Raw genomic sequence first — 15,644 nt, 5'->3', positions numbered from 1 at the left:
GTCAGTAATAAAGATCATCTGACACCAGTTTAGAAGCGCGGCCACTGTTGTCCCCGTCACGTTCTCATATCCCTAAATTCTCCTTAATGCAAGAGGTCACTCAAAAGACTTTTGTTTATGGAGATACAGTGGGGCAAAAAAGTATTTAGTCAGTCAGCAATAGTGCAAGTTCCACCACTTAAAAAGATGAGAGGCGTCTGTAATTTACATCATAGGTAGACCTCAACTATGGAAGACAAACTGAGAAAAAAAAATCCAGAAAATCACATTGTCTGTTTTTTTTTCATTTTATTTGCATATTATGGTGGAAAATAAGTATTTGGTCAGAAACAAGCAATCAAGATTTCTGGCTCTCACAGACCTGCAACTTCTTCTTTAAGAGTCTCCTCTTTCCTCCACTCATTACCTGTAGTAATGGCACCTGTTTAAACTTGTTATCAGTATAAAAAGACACCTGTGCACACCCTCAAACAGTCTGACTCCAAACTCCACTATGGTGAAGACCAAAGAGCTGTCAAAGGACACCAGAAACAAAATTGTAGCCCTGCACCAGGCTGGGAAGACTGAATCTGCAATAGCCAACCAGCTTGGAGTGAAGAAATCAACTGTGGGAGCAATAATTAGAAAATGGAAGACATACAAGACCACTGATAATCTCCCTCGATCTGGTGCTCCACGCAAAATCCCACCCCGTGGGGTCAGAATGATCACAAGAACGGTGAGCAAAAATCCCAGAACCACGCGGGGGGACCTAGTGAATGAACTGCAGAGAGCTGGGACCAATGTAACAAGGCCTACCATAAGTAACACACTACGCCACCATGGACTCAGATCCTGCAGTGCCAGACGTGTCCCACTGCTTAAGCCTGTACATGTCCGGGCCCGTCTGAAGTTTGCTAGAGAGCATTTGGATGATCCAGAGGAGTTTTGGGAGAATGTCCTATGGTCTGATGAAACCAAACTGGAACTGTTTGGTAGAAACACAACTTGTCGTGTTTGGAGGAAAAAGAATACTGAGTTGCATCCATCAAACACCATACCTACTGTAAAGCATGGTGGTGGAAACATCATGCTTTGGGGCTGTTTCTCTGCAAAGGGGCCAGGACGACTGATCCGGGTACATGAAAGAATGAATGGGGCCATGTATCGTGAGATTTTGAGTGCAAACCTCCTTCCATCAGCAAGGGCATTGAAGATGAAACGTGGCTGGGTCTTTCAACATGACAATGATCCAAAGCACACCGCCAGGGCAACGAAGGAGTGGCTTCGTAAGAAGCATTTCAAGGTCCTGGAGTGGCCTAGCCGGTCTCCAGATCTCAACCCTATAGAAAACCTTTGGAGGGAGTTGAAAGTCCGTGTTGCCAAGCGAAAAGCCAAAAACATCACTGCTCTAGAGGAGATCTGCATGGAGGATTGGGCCAACATACCAACAACAGTGTGTGGCAACCTTGTGAAGACTTACAGAAAACGTTTGACCTCTGTCATTGCCAACAAAGGATATATCACAAAGTATTGAGATGAAATTTTGTTTCTGACCAAATACTTATTTTCCACCATAATATGCAAATAAAATGAAAAAAACCAGACAATGTGATTTTCTGGATTTTTTTTTCTCAGTTTGTCTCCCAAAGTTGAGGTCTACCTATGATGTAAATTACAGACGCCTCTCATCTTTTTAAGTGGTGGAACTTGCACTATTGCTGACTGACTAAATACTTTTTTTCCCCACTGTATCAGTATCACAGGGGCAGCCAATGTATCAAGCATTAACAAATAAACAAAAACCCACTAGGGGGCGATGCTTCCATCATCAATGGAAAACTACAGTGATGCTTATAACTTAACCCCTTACACATCAGTGAATAACTAACCATTAGGGGTCCCTGCTTCCATCACTGCATCATACTCTCAATCATCAACCACTAGGGGACGATGCTTCATCACTACCTCATATTCATCAATGGAAAATCAACCACTAGGGGGCAATGCTTCCATCTCTACCCCATACTATGTGAAGAATCAACCACTAGAGAATCATACTTCTATCACTGCCCCATATCAATGGATAAACCAACCACTAGGGGGCAATGCTTATGGGACAATACCCCATACTATAATCTATAATAATAATATTTATTTTTTTACATAACGCTAACATATAACGCAGGGCTTTACCGATTTGCATACATTATCATCACTGTCCCCGAAGGGGATCTAGATTGTGAGCCCCAATCAGTAGGTCTTGGGAATGTGGGAGGAACAGGAGTACCCTGAGGAAACCCACACAAACACGGGGAGAACATACACACTCCTTGCAGATGTTGTCCTTGGTGGGATTTGAACCCAGGACCCCAGCGCTGCAAGGCTGCCGTGCTAACCACTGAGCCGCTGTGCTGCCCATAGAAGAATCAACCACTATGGGATCATACTTCCATCACTGCCCCATATTCATCAATGAATAACCAACCACTAAAGGGCAATGCTTCTATCACTACCCCATATTCACAAATGGAAAACCAAAACACAACTGAGCAGCAAAATCGCCTAAACTTATGGAAGACATGCTGAGATTTGTCCACTCCTGGGACTATTATTTCCACCAAAGACTTGTCAATAAAAACAAGGACAAGTCAGTTTGAGCATCGAACATAGCAGGAGGTACACATTGCTACAGGTCTATGGAGTTGTGCCTTAGAACACTAAATGACAACCATAGCGGACATTACTAATGATCCCACACAGTTGTCACCCAGCAGTGTCAGGCGCCTGTGTCTACTGAAGCAGATTCACTGCCTCAGATCTCAGGAAGTCTTCACAGGACGGAGAGGCCCCGGAGCTGCTGATACAAGGAGCTCAGCCACATGACTGATCCGATCAGATGACATCGGCTACACAGCAGAACCACCGCTGCCACGAGGATATGCTTTATCAGCATTCTGCTTATTGAGGACACTTCCTCCACGTAACCCGATCACTGCATAGGAAATGTGATCTCACCGGGTATAGAAGGCAGTCTATTATTCTCTGTTAGCAGCCATATACAGCTTGGGAGTGGGTGGGGGATGAATGAGTATAATCTATTCCCCCCCTGTTATCAGCCATTACTGGGGAGAGGAGACTGTAGGACAGGTGAGTACAATCTATCCCCCCCCTGTTATCAGCCATTACTGGGGAGAGGAGACTGTAGGACAGGTGAGTACAATCTATCCCCCCCTTGTTATCGGCCATTACTAGGGAGAGGAGACTGTAGGACAGGTGTCCACAATCAGTCACACCCTGCTGAGAGCAGCACCTGTCTTGTGAGCTCCAGGACTTCCAGGAGGCCCAGAGTCTGCCTCTCTTCTCCCCAGGGAGAGGCAGGCTTCCTGGGAGCCAGGCATGGCTTCCCAGGCTTCTGTTCCCCGGTCTGTGCCGGCGGGGGACAGAGAGCAACAGCAACCGGCCCAGGAGGGCGTGAGGAGATCTGGTCGGATGAGAAAGACCGTACCCACCTACTCCAACCCCGAGACGGCTCATCGTCCGCCCAGAGAGGGAGACAGGGGCACCCCAGGCCGCAGGAAGAAGAGCCCAGCAACATCATGGGGTGAGATGACCTCCAGCGAGTCCACGAGCTCCTTCTCCTCCCGAGTGGTCGCCATGTTGCGAGAGTACGAGGACGCCGGCAAAGCACTGACCGGGCTGAAGGAGCAGCTGCGGGAGGCACGGATCCTGAATACCCGTGCCTCTAACAAGGAAAGACCCGCGACGTCCCAGAGGTTTAAAGCCCTCAGAGATGAGGTGGTCCGGTTAGTGCTCCTCCGGGAGGGGATTGAGAAAAGCACAGGTCCCTTCCTGGAGAGGTTTAAGAACCAGCGGCGGTTCTCTGAAATGAAGGGGTTAAATACCTCGGGAGAACTGCCAGCCGGCGTCCGAAGCGAGGAGGAGGAGGACGACGACGAAGTCGTGGCTGGAGTCTCTCGTGCTGGAACAAGCCGGGAGAAAGAGTCGCAGAGCCAGCAAGGAAGCGGCCTCCCGGCACGGCAGAGGACTCCGACTACCCATGCTGGAGTGTCAGCGGAGGAAGAGGAGGAGTGCGGGCTGTTGAGGGAGATCAGAGAGCTGGAGTCTCCTGTGGACCTGACCAGATTCTCCTTCGGGGAGGACGAGCCAGCGGAGGAGACCAAAAAGAGGAGGAAGACAAAGAAGACGGCACAGGAGGTGGTGAGTTAGAAATATGTACCAATGTCTGATGCTACACCTACCACCCGCTGTGTAAACCCCACCAAACCTAAAAGCACAGGCTCTGCAGTGGGTCTGGGGCATAGGCAAGGTGGGGAGAGGAGGAGGACATCCGGCAATGCTGCTGTCTGTGCGGGGAACAGTGCAGGGGGTGAGGCTGTGGAGGTACTCACGGCGCCGGACATAGGGGACCCCGTGGAGTTTCCCTCCCTGCCTGCTGCGGCTAAGCCGGTTATCACCGGGGCCGAGGAGAGCGGGGGGGGGGGGGGGGGGGGGGGGGGGAGATGTCCACACCGTTGCGAAAGGGGGACGGTGTGGGCAGACTCCATCCCTGCTCACTGCAGCTGAGCCGGCCGGGGCTGTGGGGGGCAGGGCCGAGGAGCATGGTGCGGCGAAAGGGGGGCGCACTGTTGTGACAGGGGCGCAGTGCGCCTCAACAGAGGAGAGGAGGCGCGCAGCTGAGACAGAGCCACGGGAAAAAAAAAAAAAATACACAGCAAAAGCAGGGAACATCATCAGCAAGGAACACTGTGCACTCTGCCGTGACGGGGGGACAGCATGCCCCTAAACGTGATACCAGCACCCCGAAGTCTGTGGCTACAGGGCAGGCAGCCCAGAAACATTCTGCCCAGGACAATAAGGGGCTCAGTATTGAACTAATTAAAACGGGTGTGGTGCTGCACCCCTCCCCCGACCCAGCAGGTGTGAGTGCAGAGACTGCAGACACAAGGGAGGAGGGAATGGATGTGACTGTGGAAGGTGTAGAGAACAGTGGTAATGGGGTGAATGATGGGAGTAGTAGTGGAGTGAATAATGGGAGTTGTGGTGCCGCAAACGTTGGGAGTATTGGTGGAGTGAATGATGGGACAGGTGGTGGAGTGAATGATAGGAGTTGTGGTGCCACAAATGATGGGAGTACTGCTGGAGTGAATGGTGGGAATAGTGGTGAAGTGAATGATGGGAGTTGTGGTGCCGCAAATGATGGGCGTATTGGTGGAGTGAATGAGGAGAGCAGCACTGGTGTTGGTGGAGGGGAAGTAGGTAGTGGTCCCACTGCCCCCCCAGTGGTGGCGAGGGATTCAGCCCCTAGCTATTCGGGGGCTGTCACTGCTGGGGGTAGTAGTGCGCCCTTGTCTGGTGGCCCCGAGGACGGTGACTTGCAGCAGCGCTTCCTAGACGCCCTGAAGAAAGGGGAGAGTTCCATCAATGTAGAGGGGAGGGAGGTTGATCTGTCTTTCTGGATAGAGAGACACGGTCTTTCCGCCTTCCGAGATAGAGGGGCAGAGACTGTCTGGTCTCTGCCGACACCGGGGCAGAGGAGTAACCGTAGGAACGTGGCCCGTCTTCAGTGGGTAAGCAAGGATGCCTGTCCTGATCGGTCAAAGGTTGCCGAGCTCCTGCTGGGGATGGGCTTCGCGGCATACAACATCTTTGCCTTGATCCATCCCTATGGGACCTCCTACTTCGATGTCAGCTTCGTGAGACCGGAGGGCCTTGAGCTTTTTTGGTCTCGCCATGAGCTGGCTCGGGGGTCGCCCCGAATGGCAAGGTTTCGTCCCTGTCGCAATATCCCGCCAGAACTCGGTCAGGAAGGTGACCGTTTTGACCAGTAACGAGTCACTTTCCTGCATGGACATCTCCACCTGGATTGGTCGATATGGCGACATCGTCGGCATTCCTGAGAAGACCCGCGACGACCATGGTATCTGGTCAGGGGCCTGGACCTTCATGGTGAAATTGAAGGTTTCAGGAAACACTGTTACCCCTATACCTTCCTCTACATTTTTGGGGAGGGACAGGATCCTGATTTTCTACCAGGGGCAGCCTAAGGTCTGTCACAGGTGCGGCAGCCCCACACACTTCAGTGCGCAGTGTACCACCCAGAAATGCGCACTGTGTGGGGACCTTGGCCATCTCGTTGCTACCTGTGGCAGGATTAGGTGTAACTTGTGTGGTGACCTCGGTCATCCATTCAGTCGCTGTCCGCGTTCCTTTGCCAATGCAGTCCTGAAAGCGGCGAGTGCGGGACAGGCGAAAGCCGGGACTAATCTTGCCGGTGAAGGGACCAGTAGGGGCGGAGGAGGCAGGGAACCGGTGAGGAGCAAGCTGCCGCCATCCAACATCAGGCGGCAGGAGCAACGCCATGGGAACAGGGGGCAGGGAGTAATGACCCTAAACCCTGACCCAGGTACTTCACTTGCAGCTGAGAATCCTAAAGACAGCGAATTGAGTGAGGAAGTCAGGAGACTTGAAAGGGAGGAGCAGGCGGACGCCATGTCCTCCCAGGAACCCTCATCCGGTGACAGTCTGGATGAGGGAGGGGGGGAATGGTCACAACAAAGGAAAAAGGGTAACCGGAAAACAACCAAGGGTAGGAATGGGTCTGGGTCTCGAGCCTCCGCTCTGGAGTGCGACCCCTCCGATTCTCTAGCCCTGATCCAGGTGCCATTGGAAGGTCCAGCCGCCCCCCTCTGGTGGATCTCTCCAACCGGTTCGGGGCCCTCCAGGACTCCCCTGCAGAGGGGGAGGACGGGAGCCCGGAGCCGAAGGTTGCGGACGAGGATGTTGGGGCTCGGGGGGGGGGGGGGGGTCGCTGAGTCTTCTTCTCAGGGAGCAATTAAAGGGCCCTCTGGGGGGGGGGGGGGGGGGGGGGGGGAGGACTACCTCGGGACCACCAGACAAGGGCCAGAGTGTATGTAAGGAGAGAATGGATGAGTCTGTGTGTCTTAAGCGCACTGAAAGCTCATCATTGTCTGAGGAAGAGGGTGAAGCTGTTGGGGGTGGGAAGAAAAAGGCTATCTAATCCAATCAATCATGATGGCGGCACCCACACCGTTGACGCTGGCAACCATTAATGTTGCCAGCATAAAGTCAGAAGCGGCAAGGTACACGGCCTTTCATTTTCTCGGCCAACTTGATGCTGACATTTTGTTTTTACAGGAGACCAGGTTGGCTGACCTATCAACCATGCATAAAGCAAGGAGGGAGTGGAGGCATGGGCCCTCCTACTGGTCTCTTGCGGCCGAGCCGTATAGCGGGGTGGCGGTCCTTTTTAAGACCGCAGCGGTTGAATGCAGACGACTAATTGAATTAGAAATGGGGAGATGCTTGATCCTAGATGTCTCCATGGGGGGACAGGAGCTTCGGCTCATTAACATCTACGGTCCCCAATCCAAGTGGGACCGCAAATGTCTCTTCATGAAGATCAAACCTTTCTTATTTTCAAGTCAGCAGGTGGTCTTTGGAGGGGATTTCAACAACGTCACGAGACCCTGTGATAGAGGAGGTTCTGGGGACCGGATGACTTATGATTGCGTCGCGCTAAACAGGATAGTAAGTGAGGCACGCCTAGTGGATGTCCACATCCGGCACAACACAGGCAGCACGGGATTCACCTTTTTTTAGAGGTAGTCAGTGCAGGTCTAGGATAGATAGGTTTTATTTGAAGGAGGAAGCCGTCTCCTCGCCGTTGTCAGTTGTGGAGGTGGAGTTCTCCGACCACTGTTTGATTATGTTTTCTCTGAACGTTACAGAGACTCCTAGGATGGGAAGAGGTTATTGGAAGCTGAATTCAGCACTCCTTGGAGGAGGAAGCTGTAAGACGGTCTTTTGAGGATTTTCTTCAGAGCCAGGTACCGCTGCTGGGCCTAAGTAACACTAAGTCAGAGTGGTGGGAGATGTTCAAACATCGGGTGGTGAAATTCTTCCGGCAACTCTCGAACCTCAGAAGCCTGAACAGGGATCGCCTGTATCAGAGCCTGAGGAGGAGACTCGAGCATCTTGTCTCGACTGGAGGTAGCCGCGAGGAGATCTCCGGTGTGAAGTCCTTGCTGAAGAGGTGTCAGTACGATAGGCACGCATCTTTGGTTTTTGAGAGGGACTACGGGAAGTACTACTCGCCCGACCCTTACAGAAGCTGCAAGATGTCAGTGAATAGTAAGATAGTGACGGGGCTGATGGACAGTACGGGATCCTTGAAGAGGTCCAGATCAGGGATCTTGGAGGTTGTCAGTTCATACTACTCACACCTCTTGGGAAGGAGGGAACTGGATCGTGACAGGATGTCGGCTTTCCTGGCTGAAGCTGTTCCGGAGCCAGGAGCTGACCTCTCGCTGGACGTTTTGGCAGAAGCGATCAAAGAAGAGGAAGTGAGACTGGCGATCGATGGGCTCAGGCCCAAAAAATCACCAGGTCCGGACAGCTTAACATCCGAGTTCTTTAGGACCTTTAGGGACTCCTTGGTCCCCCTCTTGACTCAGGTGTTTAATGAGTGTCTCTCCTCGGGCACCCTGCCGAGATCATTAAGGAGGTCAGCTTTGATCATTTTGTCAAAGGGTAAGGATCCGTCACGCATTGAGAATTGGCGTCCCATAGCACTTCTCAATGTGGACAGGAAGGTTTTGGCTAAGATACTTTTCAACAGGCTGGTGAAGTTTGCGCCGCGGCTCCTTTCGGAGGCTCAGAACTGTTGCGTTCCTGGCCGTGGCACTTTCAGTGCTGTTCTGGGTGTCCGAGAGGCCGTGGAGCAAGGCAGGGCGGGCCTTTGGAAGGGGTTCCTGCTGACCCTGGATCAGGCAAAGGCTTTTGATTGGGTTGACCACGAGTACCTCTGGTCCACTCTTTTGAGGTACGGTCTGCCTGGGGGGTTTGTGGACTGGCTTAAGACCTTATACGCTGGGGCTGAGACTTTCCCTCTGGTAAATGGGTGGATTGGACAACCTTTCGGGGTAGGATCTGGTTAGCCCTTTGCTTTACGCGTTTGCGATCGATCCCTTCCTCAGAAGGATCGAGTGTGGACCGTTGACGGGGTGAGGATGGGCGGGGTGGAGCCAGAGGCTATCCTGAGGGTAGTGGCCTACGCGGACGAGGTCACCGTTTTTGTTTCTTCGCGAGAGGAGGCGATGGTGGTGATGTCAGAAGTGGAGAGCTACTCGGAGGCTTCCGGGTCCAAGGTCAACCAGGACAAGTGTGAGAGTCTCTGGCTGGGAGGCGGGGATCCCGGGTTTGATCTTCCGGACACCCTCCCCGAACCCCAAGAACACTCCAAAGTCCTAGGCATCGAATTTGGCCAGGGTGATTACCCCACGAAAAACTGGGAAGGCAGAATCAAAGGTGTCGCTCAAAAAGTGGACCAATGGAAGGGTTGGTCTTTGACCCTGAGGGAAAGGGTTGGCCTGTGCAAAGCTTTCCTGCTCCCCTTACTAATCTACCTGGGCAGCGTCTGTGTCTTGCCAGAGCCTCTCTGGACTCGGGTCTACTCCTCGACATGCGGGTCTTGCTTTCGCATTTTCAGAGTCCATTGGTCCTCAAGGACTGCCCAAGTCGGGATCTAGAGGTTGGGTTGAGTTTGTTAAATTCTAATAGGATCCCCAAGAAGTACTGGGACTTGACTTGGCGCTGATTCCAAGGTAAGTTGTATGTGAGGGACAATCTGAAGTACAGGAGCTCCGAGGACAGGAATTGCCCCCGTGAGGCTTGTGCCAACATGCTGGAAAGCATGGAGCACTTCCTGCTTCATTGTCCCTTTAATACAGAGGTGTACAACAGGGTGGGAGCTTCCATTGGTTGGCCGCGGCTGGCTACTCTGTCCTATGCCGAGTGGGCCTATGGAGCGTTCGGAGACCTCGGGAGAAGGGACAGAGTCACTTTATTTATAGTCAGCGCAGTGGTCAGGTACTTCACGTGGAACGCACGAGTTTTAGTTTCGACGCAGAGTAAAATCCTCCGTGTAGACGAAGATTATAGCAGCATCCTAGGTGCCCTGGTGAAGGTCCGTTCTCTGGAGTATGAAAGACTGGGTGCCCGGAGGGCGGCCCATCTCTGGAGGGGTTTCTCCTTCGGGGTGCCTTAGTCCGTTAGTACTCCTATATCCTGGTGGTGGGCTGATGCCTTTTCACTCTAGAGTTTTGTTTTGAATTTCAGTCTCCTGAATAGAAGGTTTGCAAGCATCGAACTTGAGCCTTAAGTGGTGAGTACGTAGGTTATGTTCTGTAACGTTGGTTTATGTATATATTGTATATAGCGTAATGTATATATTGTGTATAATAGAGGGTCTTAGTTAGGTTGGGTGGGGGGATTGGGGGGATGGGGGGTTTCAACAGCGGTGATAAGAGACTGATCTGGCCTGGTCCAGGCCCTGCCTGGGGAAAAACTTTGGGGCCTGACCCTAGCTCGGAGAAATCCTGAACTTTGTGGCCAGAGCTGGATCAGAGGTGGTGGGATAGTTAGAGTAGATGTGTGTTTTATATATAGTGTTAAAAAAAAATAAAAAAATCCCAAAAAAAGGAAAAAAAAAAAATAAAAAAAAAAATAATAAAAGGGAAAAAATATATATAAATTTTGTTAATTTTGTATACTATGTTTGTAATTAGGTTTGTCGTAAGTGTGAATGTGGCGGTGTAAGGGGGAGGCTGTGAGGTAAGGCAGTGAGACCAGAGGGTATTAGGTGTGTTCTGGTGTCTTGTACAATATTCGGACTGGTGTCATATGTTTATATTGTATATAGTGTATATAGTAATGTATATAGGACGGTGTAAATGTAGTTCAGGGTTGTATATAATAGTGTGAATGGAGCTGGGTCGGGGGTTTTACATGATTTTATTTATTATTTTAAGGGGGTGCTGGTGTAATTATTGTAATTTTGTTCTTTAGTTTTTTAATTTCTTGTTTCTTTAATTTAATTTTCTTTTCCCGTTTTGTAGGTCGAGAATTTCCCTTATTTCCATTTCTGGTTTATTTGTTTGTGTCTGATTTTGTCATATTGTTTCTGATTTGAGTTTTTGTTCTATGTTTGTTCTGTTGTGTTTTATTTTGTAACGTCGTGAAGGATTTTATAATAATAAAAAAGACCTACAATCTATTACTCCCTGTTATCAGCCATTACTGGGAAGAGGAGACTGTAGGACAGGTGACTGCAATCTATTACTCCCTGTTATCAGCCATTACTGGGGAGAGGAGACTGTAGGACAGGTGAGTACAATCTATTACTCCCTGTCATCAGCCATTACTGGGGAGAGGAGACTGTAGGACAGGTGAGTACAATCTATTACTCCCTGTTATCAGCCATTACTGGGGAGAGGAGACTGTAGGACAGGTGAGTACAATCTATTACTCCCTGTCATCAGCCATTACTGGGGAGAGGAGACTGTAGGACAGGTGAGTACAATCTATTACTCCCTGTTATCAGCCATTACTGGGGAGAGGAGACTGTAGGACAGGTGACTGCAATCTATTACTCCCTGTTATCAGCCATTACTGGGGAGAGGAGACTGTAGGACAAGTGACTACAATCTATTACTCCCTGTTATCAGCCATTACTGGGGAGAGGAGACTGTAGGAAATGTGACTGCAATCTATTACTCCCTTTTATTAGCCATTATTGGAGGAAAATGACTGTACTCATGTGCCCTACAATCTATTACTCCCTGTTATCAGCCATTGCTGGGGACAGGCGACTGTAGGATAGGGCAATGCAATCTATTTAACTTGCTTTTATCAGACCATGTCACGCTGCCTGGATTACACTTATACATCTTCGTACTGTATGAGGGAACTGCTATTTATGCGATTTCCCAGTGATCATTAGTGGAGCCTGAAGCAAGTGAATGGGACCTCTGTGTTCTGTCATTGGCTGGCAGGGCATCAATATGGGGTTATAATCGCTTCCTTGTAATGCCAATAGTAACTTCGGTTGTTATTTATAGGGAAGCTTTTACCACCAGGATGAATCAATCCGTCATACAGAGCAGGACGGCAAAGCATAAGTCCTTCTTCCCTTACCTTGGTTACCTCTCTCCACATCCAAAGTCAAATTGATCAAGAGATTACAACTCGTTAAAGGGGGTTCTAACATAAGGTTGTCGATACTGTAATGCACAATTGATGGAGAACTACAACTCCCAGCACTGCAGCTATCAGATTACTGACAGTAGTAGTAACAGAAAGAGTTGAAAGTAAAAAGATTCGGACTTTAGAAGTAAAAACACACGGCTTCATTACAGGGGGCAGGATTGATGCAAAAAGTATATTAGAAACTTGTGAGACTTTTAAGGACGAGGGTAAATGAAGCGCTGAGCTGACGAACTCCACTCCATTCATTGCTGACTGCTTCCACATTACTCTATTCAATCTCCTACCTAAATAACTCACCGGTTCCCCTCTGACCACAACATTCTCTCCTTCACGCTCACAAATCCTCGCCCAGCCCAGCACTACCTTCCAAACATTCAGAAATCTACAAACCATTAACCGTCAGACACTCCCAGACTCCCTACACTCATCACTGTCCCCAATCTCCTCTTTTTCCTGTCCTCATCTAGCTGTTCATCACTACAACGACACTCTCAGAAGCACCCTTGAAAGAAGTAGCTCCCCTCACACTCAGAACTTCCAAACACAGAGTAAAACAGCCCTGGCTCACATCGCAACTTCTCCAGGAATGCTCTAGGAGTGCTGAACACCAATGGAGGAAAACTCGCATACCAGAAGACTTCATCCACTTCAAATTTATGTTAAGAACCTTTAACGCTGCCCTTCACCACCCTGATCTCCTCAGCAGCCAACAACCCCAAGAAACTTTGACACCTTTCACTCCCTCCTCAGCCAAAAGCACATGCCCCTATCACAAACATTTGTGCTGATGACCTGGCCTCCCACTTTATAGAGAAAATAGATAATATCTGTCAGGAAATCTGCTCCCAGCCACCAATTGCTGTGACTCCCATCCCTCCCTGCATTTCCCGTGGCTCACTCTCCAGGCTTCTCTCTTCTTCTCGTGCGACTACATTCACTACTGAACCCATTCTCTCACATCTCTTCCAGTCGTCACAGCTCACCTAACTACAATCTTTAATCTCTCCCTCTCCTCGGGCATTTTCCCATCCTCCTTCAAACACTAACATTACTCCATTACTAAAGAAACCCGCTCTCGACCCATCCTGCACACACAACTACAGACCAGTCTCCAATCTCCCTTTCATCTCTAAACTCTTGCAGCGCCTAGTTTACTCCCGCCTTACCCGTTACCTCTCCACTCACTCCCTCCTAGACCCTTCACAGTCCGGCTTCCGCCCCCTACATTCGACTGAAACTGCACTCATCAAAGTGACCAATGACCTTCTGACAGCAAAACGTAACGGTGACCACTCTCTGCTCATTATTCTTGACCTTTCGACACTGTTGACCACCGTCTCCTACTCTCTAGGCTCCAGTCACTAGGCTTTAAGGACACTGCTCTCTCCTGGTTCTCTTCCTACCTTTCTGACAGCTCCTTCATTGTTTTGTTCTCTGGCTCCACTTCATCTCCTCTTCCTCTCACTGTTGGGGTACCTCAGGGCTCAGTCCTTAGCCCCCTTCTTTTCTCTCTCTAAACGGCCCCAATTGGCAGACCATCAGCAGATTTGGCTTTCAGTACCATCTTTATGCTGATGACACACAACTATACACGTCATCCCCCAACCTTACCCCCACTGTACTACAGAACACCAGTGACTGTCCGCAGTATCCGACATCATGTCCGCTCTCTGAAACTCAACCTCTCCAAAACTGAACTTCTTCTGCTCCCGCCATCTACTAACCTCCCTAAATCTGACATTTCCCTCTCCGTGTGTGGCACCATAATAACACCCCGGCAAGCAGGTGCGCTGTCTGGGTGTTATGTTTGACACCAATCTCTCCTTCACATCCCATATACAATCTCTTGCCCGCTCTTGCCGCTTACATCTAAAGAACATCTCTAGAATCTGCCCTTTTCTCCCCATGGAAACAACAAAAACCCTGACTGTCGCCTTGCTCCACTCCCGCCTGGACTACTGCAATGATCTATTAATCGGCCTCCCCGTTACTCGACTATCCCCTCTCCAGTCCATACTTAATGCAGCAGCCAGGGTCGTCCATCTGGCTAATCGGTACTCGGACGTGTCCGCTCTTCGCCAGTCTTTACACTAGCTGCCCATTCATTATAGGATCCAATTCAAAGTACTTGTTCTCATCCACAAAGCTCTCCACAGTGCAGCACCCCCTTACATCTCCTCCCACATTTCTGTCTATCGGCCTAGCTGATTACTGCGCTCTGCAAACGACTTTCGACTAACCTCTGCACTAATCCGTACCTCCCACTCCCGACTCCAAGACTTCTCCCGTGCTGCTCCTATCCTCTGGAATGCTCTACCCCAAGAAATTAGGACTATCCACAATGTGCATAGTTTCAGGCGCTCCCTCAAAACACATTTGTTCAGAGCGGCCTATCACGTTCCCTAATCAAAGTCATTCTATGTGTAAGTGTGCATGTGTAGCCCATTCACTATCTTCATCTATCCCCCACTCCCTCAAGATGGCTACCCCATCATTGTAAATACACCATTGTAAATACACACCTGTACTTTGTATCTCTCCCATCTCATTGTAGATTGTAAGCTCTCACGAGCAGGGTTGTCTTATTTTGCTTTAATTACTGTATTGTTAAAGAAAGTTGTTATGACTAGAGTTGAGCGACTTTGGTCGGATCGGATTTCGTGAAACCCGACAAATAAAATTTGAGTAGGATGAAACTGGTCTGACTAGGGCAAAAAAAGTCGGAGTTTCGTCCGAAACCCGACCCCAATGCAAGTCAATGGGGAATAAAAGTCGGTATTGATTGGATGACTGTTGTGTTTGAAACTGTTAAACTGTAAAGTGCTGCAGAATATGTTCACGCTATAGAAATAAAACTTATTATTACAATGAAAATCAAGTAGTGAGGAACTACAAGGCTCAGAATTCCAAGGAACACTGCATGCTGGGGCTTATAGCTCCACACAGGCTCTGAGTGTCTATAAGTTGCAGTAATTGTTGGAGTTTTTTACACTTTATGTCAAGCCAGCATCTATGACAGTGAGTGGAGGGGCCCCCGGGTATCAGAGGCCACTTACCCTCCAGTAGGAGACAAAAAGTCAGTATCCTCCTCGTCTGGCCCAAACATGACAGCAACAGAGCAGTGTAGAACCGGAGCACCAACCACCACCACCAGCCAGCTGCCTCTTCCGGGCTGCCTGACAGTCACGGGGTAGTCAGCTGACCCCTAGACTCCCACTCAGATCTCATTTTACAGCTGCTGTAAAGCAAGCATCGGGAATTAACGTCAAAAAGGATCACGTGGCGTCTACAGCTTTCGATGGAACGCAGGAGTGGTGCTTCACGCCTCGCTGTGGTTAGCCAATCAGAGTGCAGCTGCCGCGGTTTGTAGAAGGTGATTGGCAGGAGAGGGCGCGGCTTGCTCTGAGGGTTCATTGACTGATTCTTGTCACGCGCCACCCTGCGATTACGTCAGTGGGCGGGGTCTTGTCGGTGGCTCTCCCGGAGTCGGCTGCTCAGTGCCCTGGACATTGGCTGTGGAGCTCGGAGGAGACAGCGGTCAGACAGCGGCGGTGGCAGCCTGGTGAGGAGGCAGA

General features: G+C 50.0%; 2 protein-coding genes across 7 annotated transcripts in view; one reads left to right on the top strand and one right to left on the bottom strand.

Moving 5' to 3' along the window:
* FKBP15 (FKBP prolyl isomerase family member 15) overlaps positions 1 to 15,310 on the bottom strand; it is a 48,947-nt gene extending 33,637 nt beyond the window's left edge. For all 4 annotated transcript variants that reach the window (XM_073558309.1, XM_073558310.1, XM_073558311.1 and 1 more), the window contains exon 1: positions 15,126 to 15,310. In XM_073558309.1, the coding sequence (XP_073414410.1) occupies positions 15,126 to 15,175 (50 nt within the window). In that variant the 5' untranslated portion in view covers positions 15,176 to 15,310. The remainder of the gene's footprint in view (positions 1 to 15,125) is intronic.
* A 112-nt stretch (positions 15,311 to 15,422) lies between these two features.
* The window catches only part of SLC31A1 (solute carrier family 31 member 1), a 36,977-nt gene continuing 36,755 nt past the window's right edge, over positions 15,423 to 15,644 (top strand). Inside the window, exon 1 of one of the 3 annotated variants that reach the window (XM_073558315.1) lies at positions 15,423 to 15,442. The gene's annotated coding sequence lies outside the window, so the exon portion shown is untranslated. Of the gene's footprint in view, positions 15,443 to 15,473; positions 15,632 to 15,644 lie in introns of those variants that run through there. The other 2 variants (XM_073558313.1, XM_073558314.1) reach the window with 2 other exon arrangements.

Source organism: Dendrobates tinctorius, unplaced genomic scaffold, assembly GCF_039654945.1.
Source record: "Dendrobates tinctorius isolate UK_male_01 unplaced genomic scaffold, ASM3965494v1 ptg000013l, whole genome shotgun sequence".
NCBI lineage: Eukaryota > Metazoa > Chordata > Amphibia > Anura > Dendrobatidae > Dendrobates > Dendrobates tinctorius.
This window is presented reverse-complemented; position numbering and strand designations above follow the sequence as displayed.